Here is a 15,405-nt window from a genome sequence, read left to right as displayed (position 1 = left end):
ATCTAATCGGATCTGATCATAGCTTCGAGTTCAAGTGTCGTACGCGACTAGACTGGAAAGGACAAGGGCTACAACCATCGCTTCCGAACAACTTTTTTCTAATCATAATAAAACACATAAGAAAATCGAAGTGAAACCATTGGTTAGGTGTCTAATCGAAGATAGATACATAATATGTCATTGCTTACTTTTTTTATTTTTTTTCTTTCTAAAAAGACAAATAAATGTTATAATAATAATAATTATTATTATTATTGACACAAAGATTTGGGTTAGGTTCATTAAAAAAAAAATTGAAATATTATTGGAGAATCTCTTGGGTGTGCCTAATCAAACTTCACTTTCATCCCTTTTTTCTTAGGAACACTCAAATTCATCATGCTTTGATTTTGACATTTTTATTGTTTTTTCAACACTACCTTTTGATTTTAGATTTAATTACCATTTTACCCCTTCGTTTTAGCTTAATCTTTGTGAAGGTTTCGTGCTCGAGTTGAGTTGGTTACTGTGTCATATTTGTTGTAAAATCTGAATTTAAATAAGAATTTGATCGGACAGTAAACAGTGAGTGTTGTTCGATAATGTCACTACATTCTTGTCCATGATGCTTCTATAGGTAAGTATCGTATCAAATGGACACCGAATACATATGGCTCTTACAATGTGTCTTTCTTCAAATATACTCTCCCTTTTAATCTTGTTTTTGGGTATTTGAAGTTGTAATGCCCGAGAAAGGAAAAGAAATGAAACCCTAGTTGGCTATGTGTATAAAAGTCACATGAAATAGCATAAGCTCATCGCTAGTAGATATTGTCTGTTTTGGCCCATTACGTATTGTCATCAACCTTATGGTTTTAAAACGCGTCTTTTAGAGTTACGCAACAGAACCAGTACTCATCATACCATCCTCCTTGGGATTTCCCTTCCAGACTTTCCCTCGAGATTTTTTGGGTTTTCACTTCTCGGCTTCCCCATTACGTGTCTACGAAGCAAAAGTTTCCATACCCTTTTTAAACCGTGAGGCTATGACGTTACATAACAAGCCAAAACGGATAATATATGCTAGTAGTGAGCTTGGATTGCTACAAATGGTATTAGAGCTAGACATCAGGCGGTGTGCTAACAAGGATGTTAAGTCTCCAAAGTGGGTGAATTGTGAGATCCCGAAACGAGCGGAGAGAAAAATGAAGCATTCCTTATAAGGGTTTGGAAACCTCTCCCGAAAAAAACGCGTTTTAAAATCGTGAGGCTGACGACGATATTCTTGTCTACTACACTAAAGAAGTTCATTTAACCTGCCAGACCGAGTGTGAACAAGAGCATATGCTCATGAATATGATCTAATAGAGGATGGTCATGAATTAAATTACCATTAATGACCAATAAAATTGACATTAAATTTAAATAAATACAATAAAAGCAATCGCATACAATATTCAAAATAAATATTAAATTATATATATATATATATATATATATATATATATATATATATTTATACAATAGATGCTCCCTCTTAAGTGGAAATATAAAGTGAAATTCCTAAATTGCCCTTGCAAGCAAATAGCCAAAAACTGGTGGTATCCTTGCTCCAGCTTGGAATTTGCATAATATAGCTGGCAACAATTGTTCCAAAATTAATACAATTTTCTTTTTATTCCAAACAATTAATTCCTTTTAAAAAAAAAAAACATTTGAAATATTTACAATTAAAATCATTTATTCGGGAATAATTATTAAGATTTATTGCATCATAAACTCAAAAATCTAAAATTTAAAATGATTAATAAAATATTTTATTTATGTGAAATACCGATAACATTTTTCAGGCATCATGAACAAAACGTTAAACCAACAGATCCCTTAGGGTGATCTACACAACTACAGTACGTTAGAAATATTTAAAACAATTAATAAATAATCTAGTCACGGGTTAGTCATGTATGTAATTATAGTTAACCGATATCTAAATTAACGAACACTGTACGTATTAGACCAACTTGATCTATAAGTTACGAGGGATGTGACTTTTTTAGAGACAAAATGTGGTCTTTTTTTTTTTCTTTTTGGTTATGAGATGGGAAGGGAATTGTCCCTTTTTGTACAACTTGGCTACCCTATGCATCATAAAGATTGGACATATCCTTGTAGGGTCGTCCTACATTATTGAGTATCCTTTTATGTCGATATTTTTAAAAAAAATAATTTATAGTATATGAATGAACCGAAATCGTATTCAAATAAGATGTACAAGTCATTACCTATACTGAAAAGTGCACCTTCCTTTTCGATGACTCAATCATAAGAACTTCATGGTTAAACGTGCTTTACTTGAGCAATTCTATGTTAGGTGACCTCTTGTAAATTTTTCAGGGATGTATATGAGTGAGGACAAAACATGTAAGAAGGACTTGTGTTGGTATGTTGGTTAGTCTTCACTCTTAAGAAAAGAGGAGTAAGTAACGTGACCATGTTACAGAGGATGTAGGCTAACAGGTTCCGGATCTGGATTTTGAATTCTGGGTATGGATCGTTACAACATCTAAATGAGCGTAATTTTGAATGGAAGATTATTATTCTCAATGACTCAATCGTAGGATCTCTGTCATAATCCAAATTTGAATCAACGCAAATATTGGTGAGAATCCAATGCCTCGAAAACCTAAGGGTTCCTCCGCAAAGTTCGTCCACAGAGGTTGAGTCAGGGCCTAAGATCAGGTCGAAAAGCGTAGTTGATGGACAACAGGTGAATATTTCTATACTACTCCTTGTTGGTACCAAGGGACAGAGGAGGCTAGGTTAGTCGAAAGATGGTTATCGGTTCAATGACGCAAGATGACTCTGTTTTTCCAGTGTAATATATTTAATAATAAAATTTTCAAAATTCATTTTTTTTTTTTTTTTTTGGAGGATGCCAAAATTGATTGAAAAAAATATCCAACATAGGTACATATAAATCAAACGTTGTACCATATTTCCTTACAAAAGTGTTTTTTTGGACATGACATATAAATAGTGAATAAAGTTACATTATCTTTTCAATATGTTATGTAAATCAGCAATTATTTTTAATCACGGTAATTCTAATTTAGTCAACCGACATAGTCAAACTAATTAGAGAACACGAAAAAATTGTGAGTATAAATAAATCATAGCAACAATAACAATCCAAAATTTGGATAACTACAGGATTTAAATTGAAACATTTAAAGTCGAATAGTTATCTAAATTACGGGTACTGAATTCGTAATCTAACCTAATTTTGTTAAAAAAAAATTACGTGGGCCATCTTTTATATATCGAGAGGCATGAAGGGTAGGGTAGCAAAAAGATATTGGAGGGGGGCATGAGTGCAAATAAATTTGTGGTGTATAGTATGTTGAAAAGGAGTGACTTTTAAGCTTCATTTTAGATGACCATGTGCTCAAAAAAAGTAGATATCAACTCAAAAAATTGTGGTCTAAGATGGAGAACATAAGATATGGTTTTGTATGAATTTTTAAGGTTCAAACGTCATTTATTTACTCGAAGTCACTATTTTTAATTAAATTTTGGACAAATTAGGCTCGGGTTTTCTCAATGTTGATCGAGAAAAATAGTACGAGGACTGATACAGTGAGGGTGTTCATATGACATGATATTCAGACCAATTTGGATTACCCAATCCATATCGTACAGGTTGGGTTAGATTAGATTTTTTCCGACATGGGTTGGTTGAATTTTTAGAAAATTGAAAATTAGATTCGGGATATGGATCGTCATTTTTTTAGTCAACGTGAAAATAGGGTTATAACCCAACCCAACCCTAATCTACTGTTAAAAAAGATGCACAATATTTTTAACGTTTGTAACGAATGTTTTTTATCGAAGGTATTGAACAACAAGAGGACCTTACAGTAAGGGTGTTCATATGACCCGATGAACCTGACTACCCAATCAAAATCATAAAAGTTGGATTGGGTTAGTTTTTTTCCAATTTAGGTTGGATTTTTTTTTTTTTTAGAAAATTGAAAATTAGAATATGTCTGTGGGTTGGCATTCTTTTAGTCGGATCAGCCCGACCAATCTGAGAATAGGGTTTCAATCAAACCCAACTGTACCCTACTTTTAGAAAGACAACATAATATTTAACATTTGTACCTGAGGTCAGTGATGCGTTTCGGCTAGTAAACGTTTGATATTTGAACTTTATAAGATTTTAATTATTAATGTAACATATATTGTCGATAAACAAGACTAGAAAAAAACAACGTGAAACCCAATTCAACTTAAAAATAGAGGGTTGAGTTGAGTTGAGTTGTGAACGTACCGGGCTTGCCAACCAAAATATTCTCCAATTTGTAAAGAAATATATTTAAATAGATTTAATTTCATATAAATTGAGGGTGTTTTGTGAAAAAATCAAAATTGTAATTATCCGAAAAACAAGGGTCAAATCTGTGAATTTGTTTATATTTAAAAATAAATATTTGAAAAAAGAGGGGTGAAAAAGCAAAGTCAAATATTGCAATTAAGTCCCTCTTCCACTGCCAAATTCGAATATCTTTTTTTCTCTCATTAATAACGGTAAATAATAATCGAATCCGTAAATAACTCTGTTTTGTAGGGGCAAATCTGTCATTTCGCTTTCCTATTAACTTAACTACCCCCTTGTTCGCTTTCCAATAATCTCGTCTCCCCAAAATCCATTGCTTTCTCTCTCTATCGCTCTCTCTCTCTGTAAAAACCGCGTCTGTTACGGCGTCTCACTGGCGACGACGGAGCCCGGGGAATACGGCGGAGCGAGTTTCGGCGAGCGGCGGTGCGGTGAGTACTGTGCAATTCAACTGGCGGCTGTGGTGTTGAAGGATTCAAAGCGGCGTGCATGTGGAAGCGGCGGGAGTTTGTGGGGATAATAAATAGGAAGAAGGCGTTTAAACGGAGGCGTGTTTGTTTGGATGGACTAATTGGAGTGGTGGATCACCGACGGCCGTGATGGGGGGGAAGTTGGTGTTCGGTGTGGCGGTTGGTGTAGCGGTGGCGGCTTGTGCGGTGGCGGCAGTGGTGGTCGGTCGGAGAGTTGAAAGACGGAGTAAGTGGAAGAGAGTGTTGAGAATCTTGGAAGAGCTTGAGGCGGCTTGTGATACTCCTGTGAAGAGATTGAGGCAAGTGGTTGATGCTATGGCTGTGGAAATGCATGCTGGATTGGCCTCTGAAGGTGGTTCCAAGCTTAAAATGATACTCACATATGTTGATAATCTGCCCAATGGGTAACCACCAATCAATTTTATCTATAATCCCTTGTTTTCAATGCTGGGGGTTTCTTTTTAACTTCTTGATTCTTGACCTGCGGGGGGACTGTGTTTATTGGATTCGAGTGTTTTCTATCTGTTTGGTTGTAGTTCTTTAAATCTCTCTTGTTGAATTTTTTCATTTGATCTTGGATTAATGGAAATGGATCGAGTGGTCTTCTCATTGTTCGCTGTTGGATTAATTTTTCTTGTTATATTTTGCACGTTTTTAAATTGGGTTTCAGTTTTTCTTTCTATATATCATCTTTGATTGCGTTTTGGGAAAAATGCTTCTTATTTGCTTGTTCTTGTATGCCCAAATGTATTGTTTTTTCCTAGTTGTATTTTCTATTCACGAGTTTTTTTAGTTGTATTTTGATTGATGTGTTGCGATATACGTTGTAGTTATACAGGTTTATCATGTTTATGCTGCAGTGTGGGGGCATATTCGCTGTTCTTACTGGGTGGTTCTCCTTTTCTGTTCGTTTTCCATCTTCAGGAGCGAGAAAGGAACTTTTTATGCTCTGGATCTTGGGGGTACTAATTTTAGGGTTCTGAGAGTTCATCTCGGTGGCCAGAGGTCTCTTAGTTTGAAGCATGATGTGGAGATGCAGCCCATTCCCCAAAATTTAATGACCGGCACACGCGAGGTGGTTTCTACCATAAACCTCTGCAGTTGATTTAAGCTGTCATTTAATATGTCGTTTACCAATCCATGTTTCTTGCTTGTAGGATCTATTTGATTTTATTGCTTCTTCACTGAAGGAGTTCGTGGAGAAAGCCAATGATCCTGATCAGTTGGCTGCTAGAAGAAGGGAACTTGGATTTACATTTTCCTTTCCTGTCAAACAAACATCTGCTTCATCAGGCGCGCTGATTAAATGGACTAAAGGATTTTCCATTGAAGACATGGTTAGTTCAATGCTGTTTAAATGAATTGGGTTTTGGACCTCTAGAGTGAGGAATGAAAAAGTGTTCTCTAATCTTTCGTATGAAAATCGTTCTGCATGGTAACGGTTCCCCTGGTCACTTTTTTGCCTGTTAAAGCATAGATGCAAAAACCTTTTGAGGTTGACTTTGCCTTGAGTGTGGATTGTGACAGTTTTTGACTTGTACAAAAACTGAATTTCACTGTTCTCAGAACAATAACAGCACATCAGCTTTTACCTTGAAGTTCTATACTATTAGCTAATGCTAGGAAATATCTTTCATCGGCTATTAACTAGGCTTTCAAACTGTTATACTTTTCAGATTGGACGAGATGCTGCAGAATCTTTACAACAAGCCATCGATAGGATTGGACTGGATATGAGGGTATCAGTATTGGTAAGCATTCCGTTGATTAGCAAGTAGGCTGAAATGTGTTGACGTGTGTAGGACGCTTTTAGGTGTTGATTTCAGCTTCAATTGCTATTGACTTGAAGAATTGTATTCCCTTCCCAATAATCTGTTGGTTGTTGTGGATTTTTAAGTGTTATGTTCTTTTCTTGATTGGTTTGCACTCGTCTGCCTGTACTTTTGTACTCCTTGAAGGTGTTTCTTTTTTTTTTTTTTTTTTTTAAAAAAAAGTTGCAAGGTCTATGATTCCTAGACTCCAGAGTGGTTGTTAATCTGATAAGTACTCTGCCTACCACAAAATAATATTAATGCTCAGGGGAAGTTATTAAATTTGATTATGCTGCGAAATTTGAGCACAGAAGAGGGATTAAATGGTTCATATAGTGTCGGTCACTCATTTGGTTATTTAAAAAGTAAATAGTCACATGAACAGCTTTTTATATTTCCCGAAGTGGAGCGTGTGATAGTAGTATTTGATGTAGTCTTGATATTGCTGGTGATGAGTGCATACGTACATATTCACATTCATGTGATGGCCTGAAATAGCTTCCTGTATCTTACAATGTTACCTATATATGTTCATGCAATTTCATTTTTCCATTGTATCCAATTTGACGGTTAGTAGTTACGACTTATGAGACTATTGCACAATGTTTGTAAGTTTAGTGTTACCATTTTCTGAATCAGATTAATGACACTGTGGGAACATTAGCTGTTGGACATTATCAAGATCCTGACACTGTTGCTGCAGTTATAATTGGCACTGGCACCAATGCTTGCTATCTTGAACGTACTGATGCCATTATCAAATGCCAGGGGATTTTTACAACATTTGGGAGAATGGTACTTCTCTTTAGTAAAACCGACGGTCTTTTTTCTGTCTTGAAAGTATACATGCTCAAATGACATCTTTTTAATCATCCAGGCCATCAACATGGAATGGGGAAACTTTTGGTCTTCTCATTTGCCAAGAACTACTTACGATGGTGATTTGGATGCTGATAGCCCCAATCCCAATGAACAGGTATGGTTGATTTTCGTTGTCGAACTTCTTGAACTACTACATTATGTCGGAACTAATTTTGTTGTGTATGAGCTTGACGTAGGGATTTGAGAAAATGATATCGGGTATGTATCTTGGTGATATTGTGAGGAGAGTAATTCTGAAGATATCTCAAGAATCTGATGTTTTTGGCCCTGCTTCTACCCTGTTATCGATGCCCTTCAAATTGAGGTAATCTCTCTCTCTCTTCCTCTTCCTCCTTGCTCTCTTTCTCTCTCTCACTGCGTTGTGGTCACTGTTTCATTAAATTTTCAGAACGCCATTGATGGCTGCAATGCACGAGGATAGTTCCCCGGAGTTAACAGAAGTAGCATGGATCTTAGAAGACATCTTGGAGGTGGACATGAAAGCTATCTTTTTTCCCTTATTGTCTCTCTTTGTTTATTGTAACTGGAATGAACCTGGTATTTGTGTAATAACCATGACTTCACTGATTCTTTTTTCTTGGTCGGTTCTTTTATCCTCTCAGATAACTGATATACCCTTAAAGGTTCGAAAGCTTGTAGCGAAAATATGTGACATTGTGACACGTAGAGCTGCTCGCTTGGCAGCTGCTGGTATTGTGGGCATCCTAAAGAAGATAGGGCGGGACGGAACCAGTGGAATCGCTGGTGGAAGAAGTAGAACTAACATCAAACTTAAACGAACAGTTGTTGCAATTGAGGGAGGTCTATATACAAGCTATACAATGTTTAGAGAGTATCTACACGAGGCTTTGGTTGAAATACTGGGAGAGGAGATCGCCCTGCATGTTATTTTAAAGCCAACGGAAGATGGTTCGGGTATTGGGGCTGCACTGCTTGCAGCTTCTTATTCAGCCTACGATACGGTATCTGTGGATAACTCGCTATAAATACACACACACACACATATGTAATTAGATCGACTATAGAAAAAGTATTCATATACGCAAAATGATAGCTTCACTTAGCTTGTACATTTAGCAATTCATTTCAATATTTGGTAATCTGTGTATAAAGAAGGCTGTCCATATTTTATTTGTTATTTTTCTATTGTTCAAAGGTGACTGTGTTCATTCTATTGCATTGTTTGTTAAATTCATTGCAACATATGAAGTTGTGAACAATGACAGATCATGATTTCAAGTGGGCATGGAAATATAATGTGAAAATTCTTCCTCTTCCTCCTGTTTTGCCTCTAAAGGATTTGTCTGTCTTATGTATAAGGGGCCCGGTGAACTGGAAGTTGAGGTGGAGATATTTCTCTTTGTTAGCTAAACGGGGTTGGAGAAGTGAATTTATCGACCCCGACCTGCCCTACCTTTATACGAATGGTGGTAAAGTCTTTCTATCTGTACTTCCCAGTAATTGTCCTTTTCCAGCCGAAAATGTTGTCCTCTTTAGAAAAGCCGAAACACTCGAATCTTTACTCATTTAGACAAATATAGAATCAGAAAGAAATGCGTGAATATCAACTCGGGTTGCACCTGAAATTTAGATAAATGTTGCAATATTGATTTTAAACTCGAGAAAGTTTACCCTTTAATTAGTTTGCATTTAAAAAGAGTATTCTCGAGAAATATTAGATATATGACAACAAAATAGGTGAGTTTTAACAAAAATATTATGATGACGAATAGTGTGAAACTTTATCTAATCGAAAGTGATAAGTTTGCATAGAGTTTTACGTTGTAATTAAACATACCGGCAGAAAGTGCGTGTCGAAGCTCGTACTTTTTTCTTTATGGATAAACGATTCATATAAACAATTCAACTGAAATATCATTCCCTTAATATTAATAAACATTTGTAGCTTCAACCATTTGCTTACATTTTATAAGCCTTTTTGCCTATAAATGCTTCAACCATTTGTAGCTTTGCATTAGTTTTCATGATGCCAAAGCTGTCCAGTAATCTGCAATGCATGAGCTCGTCGGAGTGTCGATAATCCGAGACCAAATCCAGTTCGAGTCCTCCATTTGTCGCATTTCTGCCAACTATCCAGGTAAAAACAAAGCCTCAAGTCATTTTAGGCACATATGTACATATCATAAAAATCTTGAATAAGTAGATGATTATAAGTTCGGATAGAAATCCCGAGTACGAGGTATTGAATTCAATATCAAATCATATCAAGCACATATCATATATCACAACATTCACATATCATAATACGAGCATCTAACATATCCTATCTTAACATATCATTTCATCACATACACTTCATAACCATTCAAATATACGAGCATATGACACGTGCGAAGCCACGGACACGTGTCATCATTCAGCATACATACAATTACAACCAGTAAATATCACTTACCCTACCATCCCTTAGCTCAAAAATGACAGCATCCTCAGAAAACTGAATTGGTTTAGTGGAAGCAACCTGCAAAGGATTTGGAAGCTAAGAAAAGTCTCATCTCATAATGTAATAATGCCATCAAAATCTCATAATCAAACCTTTGGCCCATAGTTTTCCTCATTATCCTTCACATCTTCAGGATCTCTCTCCATTGTAAGCTCTTCATCAACACAAATTAGTCCCATCCCATCTCTATCAAACTGATGTGGGAAGCCACAATTTCTCCATTTCCATGTGTCTTGATCAACATACCTGAGGTATACTCTCCCATCTGAGCCAATAAGAAACAGTTGATTACCTTCAAAGCACGGCCCAGGCGTGCTGACCAACGTCACGCCTCTGTACGGTCTTCCATGCTCCACCCAGTTCCAACCATCCCAAGAACTCCAATGATATTCAATGAGGCCACCATCTTCAGAGATCATAAACAGTGAGCCTATAAGAGAGTATGGTGATGGTCTGGTTGCTATTCCTGGCAATCTTGATAGAAGTAGATGCTGAGATTGATGATGTTCATGCCACAACTCCGTCACTTTGTTGTACTGATATAGTCGACCGTTTGTTCCGATCACGAACACTATGTTTTCCCTGAACGTTTCTTGATCTATAATGCTTGCAACTTTCGCGTTCGGAGGATTTCGGCAGTCTTTCCACTCGAATTTCCTCATTGCAACCTGCAAAAATTTTCGAGTATGTCAAGAACTTAGAGACAAATCAATATTTGATGGTTTTGTTCCTGAAACTTACTGTGAATTGGAGCAATCTTCCTGTTTTGCTGATAAAGAAAAGTGCATCTTCTGGTGTGACCTTCATAGACTGAGCTATGAACTTATCCCAAGGAGCACCTCCAATGACTTGTTTCCCTCTTCTAAAAGCACTGCAGTTTGTCCATGCTAGTTCTTGGCTGCTTCTTTCTCTAATCAGCAAACTACCATACGTATCGACGACATATAAACTTCCGTTGTAATTACCAACTGCACCTTTGATATGAGTTGGGCTCTCATGCCTCAGCCACACCCATACATCTCCAGTGTAAAGGTACTCAAACATCAAGCCATCGACTGTTATGAGGAAGAACGATCTTCCTCCGTGCATTGCACGAAGACGGAAGCTGTTCTTTGTCCATTTTTCAGCGAGCTGATCGAAACTATTAGATGATTTTTCAGATATGCTCTCTGATGCTCTTGGTATTAAGTAGTTTTGTTGTGGTTGGCTTCCCTTTGCTCTTCTTTTTGCTGATCTTCTTGTCCCTTGATCGCTTATATCATCTTTTGTTCCTGTAATGCAGTTTGTCGGTCCACGGAGTTCAGTACAATACTCTCTATTCCACCCCTCTGACTCCGGTGCATCGAGTATCGACCATGTATATTTAGCTGTTGGTTTTCTTCTTGAAGTAGTGTGATGAGTTGGCCCTGAATTTTCACCACCTAGTCCTGAAAGATGAAGCTCCCCGAGCCTACCGTCGTCCAACGCAAACAATATCCGTCCGACTTGGATCTGTAAACCGCTAATACCTCTTGCAGCTTTTGCATTCAAGGGATGCATATGGTTTACCCAAGCATCTGGTGTTTCTTCCTCCTGACCATGACCTGCTTTTATGTGTCAAGAAGCAAGTTCAATATCAAAGATGAACTAATTCTTCTGAACTCAATATCATTAAATCATCTATAGTATATCTGTTCATTCGACTTATCCTGCTTATTTTCTTTGCAAAAACTCTTACCGTTCGTTCGATATTCAAATACGAAACCAGAAGACGTTCGTTCGATATTCAAATACGAAACCAGAAGACGTTCGTTCGATATTCAAATACGAAACCAGAAGACGTTCGTTCGATATTCAAATACGAAACCAGAAGACGTTCGTTCAATATTAAAATACGAAACCAGTAGACATGGTGAGAAACAATGAGAAAACTTTCTCATTGGTATTAATTAATGCAAAGAGTGTGGCATTTACCTGGATAACCATTCGTTCGATATTCAAATACGAAACCGGAAGACGTGGTGAGAAACAACGAGAAAACTTTCTCATTTGATTCGTCTTGCAGAGCTGGTAAAACTGATGCCAGTTTATGATCATTTGGTCTTCCATGGACTAACCATTTCCACTTCCTTTTGTGCAATCTTCTTTCTATCAAATTACCATCCTGAAATTTGTTTTCACTTAAAGAACTCAGAGAATAACTTCAAGTTCATAACAACTCAAGGAGAACATGTATTACCTTAGTTAAAAGAAAGAGGGATATGGAATGATCTCCATTCAAGCTATGTCGATAGCATCCCGACGACGCCATCAAACGGAACTCTCGTGCTTCTCCGTCTTTCCATACATGCTTCTTCCACAGTGGCTTTGAGCTCCTATCATATTCATAGAGATCTCCCACAGAGCTGCATTTCACAATTTCTTTTTTACCTTAATCTGATGCTCTGTAAATTCAAAATGAAAAAATATAGTTCATCTTTCTAAAATGATATACACAAAACACACATGAGTAAGCATAAAAAGAACCTTATGGTATACACAATCTCTGTTCTGAAACTAGCAACGTCTGCTATCGCTGCAACATTGGCATCACGAGGCTGCCCGTGATCTACCCATCTGTTCTTCATTTTCAATGGTAAAGATAAAAATATGAATTCTCTTCACCTCAAATGTAAGTTGGAAGTAAAAGTGGTCTTTTAATGGCTTTTTACCTTGGAGGCTCAAGCTCAGTTAGCTCCAGCAGGTTTCCAGTCCTTGTATTGAAATAAACTCTCCTGGTTTCCATTCATGATATATCATCATGAAAATTACACACACAAACGAAAACGAAAAACGAAAAACGAAAAACGAAAAGCCTTACATTCCATCATGAGAAACAACACCAGCCAATAATTGGATTGAAGAAGCAGCATGTTCTTCACTAGTTGTTTGATCAAATGATGGTATTAACTCAAACCAAACTGATTGAGAACTTTCACTGAGCAGCAACTACAAAAGAAAAGGAAATAACTTCCATCGTATTTCGTTTGATCCGTTTGCATCGATATCATATCGGTTTTTCAAGAGAACAGAGATCAGTTCTTAGAAGTAGTACCTGATACAAAACCCCTGCTTCTGACAGAGCCAGAATTGAGTGATTAACAGCAAAAATGGAGATAGCAGGACCTGCTAATATCGGCAAATCATGAGGAGCAATCACCCATTGAATACCATTCCAAAACCTCTCATAGATTGACCCACTTTCACCAGTGATCCAAATGGACATATCTGAAACTCTAGTCAATGACACTCTTTTTCTCAGAGGCAAATCATCATCAACCTTATGTGCAACCTCTACTTCCCTATCGTTTTTCGGGTTCTCGGTCCGCTCGAAACCATCATATTCTTTCTCCATCTTCTCTTCTCTGTTATTAATCTCACCAACCTTGGTACAATTCCCATTTCTACAAGAGATAAGATCATAAGGAAGTTTAACTTCAACCCACCTGTTTGATTCCTCTTGGAACTTCCAAAATCTCTCTGTTTTCACCTCAAATTTTCGATCAAATTGCTGAAGATAATGATGTGGGCAGTATGAGTTGATTGATCCTATAACTTCTGAGCTGCTCACAGAGATGACCCAGATGAGAATTATCAAGTGGAGCATAGTTTCGTAGCTGAAAAACACTTGTTTTAAACAAGATGACAAAGAATACTAAGATTTATATGCTACGTGGTGACCCATATGGATCATAGCAGAAAAGGGAACCATCATAAACTACTCATAAGGGATTCTAAAGCTCTTTTGGATCATAACAACATAATTTAACTGCCTCTATGAAGAGGGAGTTCATCATTTTTGTGAACTCTGATGGGTTTATGATAGAAAAAGCAGTGAAAGTCTGTGTTGATGGGGTTAGTTTATCTTCTTCTTCAAAACTTCCATTCTTTTTTTTCCTCCTCACCTAATGCTAATGACTTTTCTTGCTTTGTTTCTTTAAAAAATGAAATGAAAATGACAAAAAGAGAGAGAGAGAGAGAGAGAGAATGAGATTACCTTCCATTGAGCTTCCTCCTCTAACACTTCCTTTTGAATGGACAAAGCCATAGTAAGATTCAAGACTGTCTGTTGTTCAATCTCAACCGTCCAAGTTTCTTGGTTGAATCAGATGAGAAATTCAAAGGGCTTGGTGCAAAATCATTGAGGGAATTGTTCTTGGAGAAGGGAAGAAAATGGGTTCTTCTTGGTACACAATTTGGGGAAAAAACTAGGTTGGTTTTTAGGGTTTCTAGAAAATCTACTCACTTGGGTCCTTTTACAATTTGTTCATCTTTCAAAATTTTAAAGCTTTATTGAATTTACTAGTGTTCGGGTTCGTTTGTGCACATCTAAGACTTGTTTTATGTGCTTATTGTATATGGTTACGAAGGTAACTTGGTTCTTTCCCTCTATGAGACAGCCACCTAACTTGAGACCCTTATTATCAACGACAAGATCAACTTACGGTAGTTTATTTAAAAAAAAATATACATATATGTTTTATGCGCTTATTGTATCTAGTTAGGAAGATAACTCGGCTCATTCCCTCTATGAGACAGCCACCTAACTCGAGGCCCTTATTATCAACGACAAGATTGTAGAAAAACTAAATTTAAGATTTATTGAAAGTACAGAGACTAAATTGAATATTTGAAAGAGTATAGAGACGAAAGTAGAATAAAACTAAAAAATACATCGACCCAACAACGTTCTAACCCTAAAAACGGTTTTGACAACGTTCCCTTATAAGTATTAGAATCATATCTATATATTACATTTTCTGATATGAAAAATTTTCGTATTTCGATGAAAATTAAGTTAGAAGGACTAAATTTAGGATTTATTGAAAATACAGGGACTAAATTAGATATTTGAAAGAGTATAGAGATGAACGTAGAATGAAGCTGTAAAATAGGTCGACCGAACCATATTTTAACCTAAAAAAAATGTCGTGTAGGTTCGTAATTAAATTAAATTGGTTGGTGTTGTAAAACTATATGATGTTAGCATTAAGTGATAAATGTAGAAAAAGCTTCCCCTAAAGTTTGCCCAAATACATTTAATGTCATTAATTAATTAGTTGAAGCTTTATTTAAAACAAAATTGACCAAACATTGTTTAATTAATTCATTCATTATTTAATTTTGGGTTAATTAATTCATTATTTAAATCTTATAAAAAAAAATTATATTATTTTTATTTTTATTTCAATTTTAAAAAATAGACAAAAAAAAAAACTAGTAATAAAATAATGTTTATGAGTAATTTTTTTATAAATAAATAAATAGTTATGAAACAGATCGTATATGCGAGATTTCAGGTCAGTTGGAGAAGGGAATGAAGCATTCCCTCTCCCTAATAGATCTGTTTTAAAATCGTGAGGCTGACGACAACATGTAACGGCC

General features: G+C 36.3%; 2 protein-coding genes across 6 annotated transcripts; one reads left to right on the top strand and one right to left on the bottom strand.

Annotated features, from left to right (window-relative positions):
- The first annotated feature begins 4,677 nt into the window (after nt 1-4,677).
- Nucleotides 4,678-8,820, top strand: LOC111780365 (hexokinase-3). Of its 3 annotated transcripts, none has more exons than XM_023660741.2 (9): nt 4,678-5,197; nt 5,706-5,920; nt 6,003-6,182; nt 6,522-6,596; nt 7,296-7,451; nt 7,534-7,632; nt 7,715-7,842; nt 7,927-8,008; nt 8,141-8,820. In XM_023660741.2, the coding sequence occupies exons 1-9, from the start codon at nt 4,975-4,977 to the stop codon at nt 8,522-8,524; spliced, it is 1,542 nt and encodes a 513-aa protein (XP_023516509.1). In that variant the 5' UTR covers nt 4,678-4,974; the 3' UTR covers nt 8,525-8,820. The 3 variants fall into 3 exon arrangements, with proteins under 3 accessions (XP_023516509.1, XP_086975723.1, XP_023516510.1); XM_087119597.1 differs by having other exon boundaries at nt 5,676-5,920; XM_023660742.2 differs by having other exon boundaries at nt 4,678-5,249; nt 5,770-5,920.
- A 573-nt stretch (nt 8,821-9,393) lies between these two features.
- Nucleotides 9,394-14,261, bottom strand: LOC111780657 (uncharacterized). 3 transcript variants are annotated; one of them, XM_087119596.1, is made up of 11 exons: nt 14,018-14,261; nt 13,076-13,583; nt 12,842-12,969; nt 12,693-12,755; nt 12,508-12,597; nt 12,221-12,386; nt 11,956-12,145; nt 10,744-11,588; nt 10,095-10,670; nt 9,955-10,020; nt 9,394-9,628 (listed from the first exon to the last, which is right to left on the bottom strand). In XM_087119596.1, the coding sequence occupies exons 2-11, from the start codon at nt 13,373-13,375 to the stop codon at nt 9,521-9,523; spliced, it is 2,532 nt and encodes an 843-aa protein (XP_086975722.1). In that variant the 5' UTR covers nt 13,376-13,583; nt 14,018-14,261; the 3' UTR covers nt 9,394-9,520. The 3 variants fall into 3 exon arrangements, with proteins under 3 accessions (XP_086975722.1, XP_023516891.2, XP_023516892.2); XM_023661123.2 differs by lacking the exon at nt 14,018-14,261 and having other exon boundaries at nt 13,076-14,003; XM_023661124.2 differs by lacking the exon at nt 14,018-14,261 and having other exon boundaries at nt 10,744-11,585; nt 13,076-14,003.
- Between the last annotated feature and the right edge of the window lie 1,144 nt (nt 14,262-15,405).

The sequence above is a fragment of the Cucurbita pepo genome, chromosome 18, assembly GCF_057944985.1.
Source record: "Cucurbita pepo subsp. pepo isolate OVF chromosome 18, ASM5794498v1, whole genome shotgun sequence".
In the NCBI taxonomy this organism is placed as follows: Eukaryota; Viridiplantae; Streptophyta; class Magnoliopsida; order Cucurbitales; family Cucurbitaceae; genus Cucurbita; species Cucurbita pepo.
The sequence above is the reverse complement of the archived record's forward strand: the minus strand, read 5'-3'. Positions and strand labels throughout refer to the sequence as shown.

Coding starts and splice junctions, on each gene's coding strand:
- LOC111780365 (XM_087119597.1), top strand. CDS start 4,975: ATGGGGGGGAAGTTGGTGTTCGGTGTGGCGGTTGGTGTAGCGGTGGCG. Junction 7,452..7,533: donor TTACAACATTTGGGAGAATG/GTACTTCTCTTT, acceptor TTAATCATCCAG/GCCATCAACATGGAATGGGG. Junction 7,633..7,714: donor GCCCCAATCCCAATGAACAG/GTATGGTTGATT, acceptor AGCTTGACGTAG/GGATTTGAGAAAATGATATC.
- LOC111780657 (XM_023661123.2), bottom strand. CDS start 13,627: ATGCTCCACTTGATAATTCTCATCTGGGTCATCTCTGTGAGCAGCTCA. Junction 12,970..13,075: donor AAGCAGGGGTTTTGTATCAG/GTACTACTTCTA, acceptor TTTCTTTTGTAG/TTGCTGCTCAGTGAAAGTTC. Junction 12,756..12,841: donor GTTGTTTCTCATGATGGAAT/GTAAGGCTTTTC, acceptor AATGGAAACCAG/GAGAGTTTATTTCAATACAA.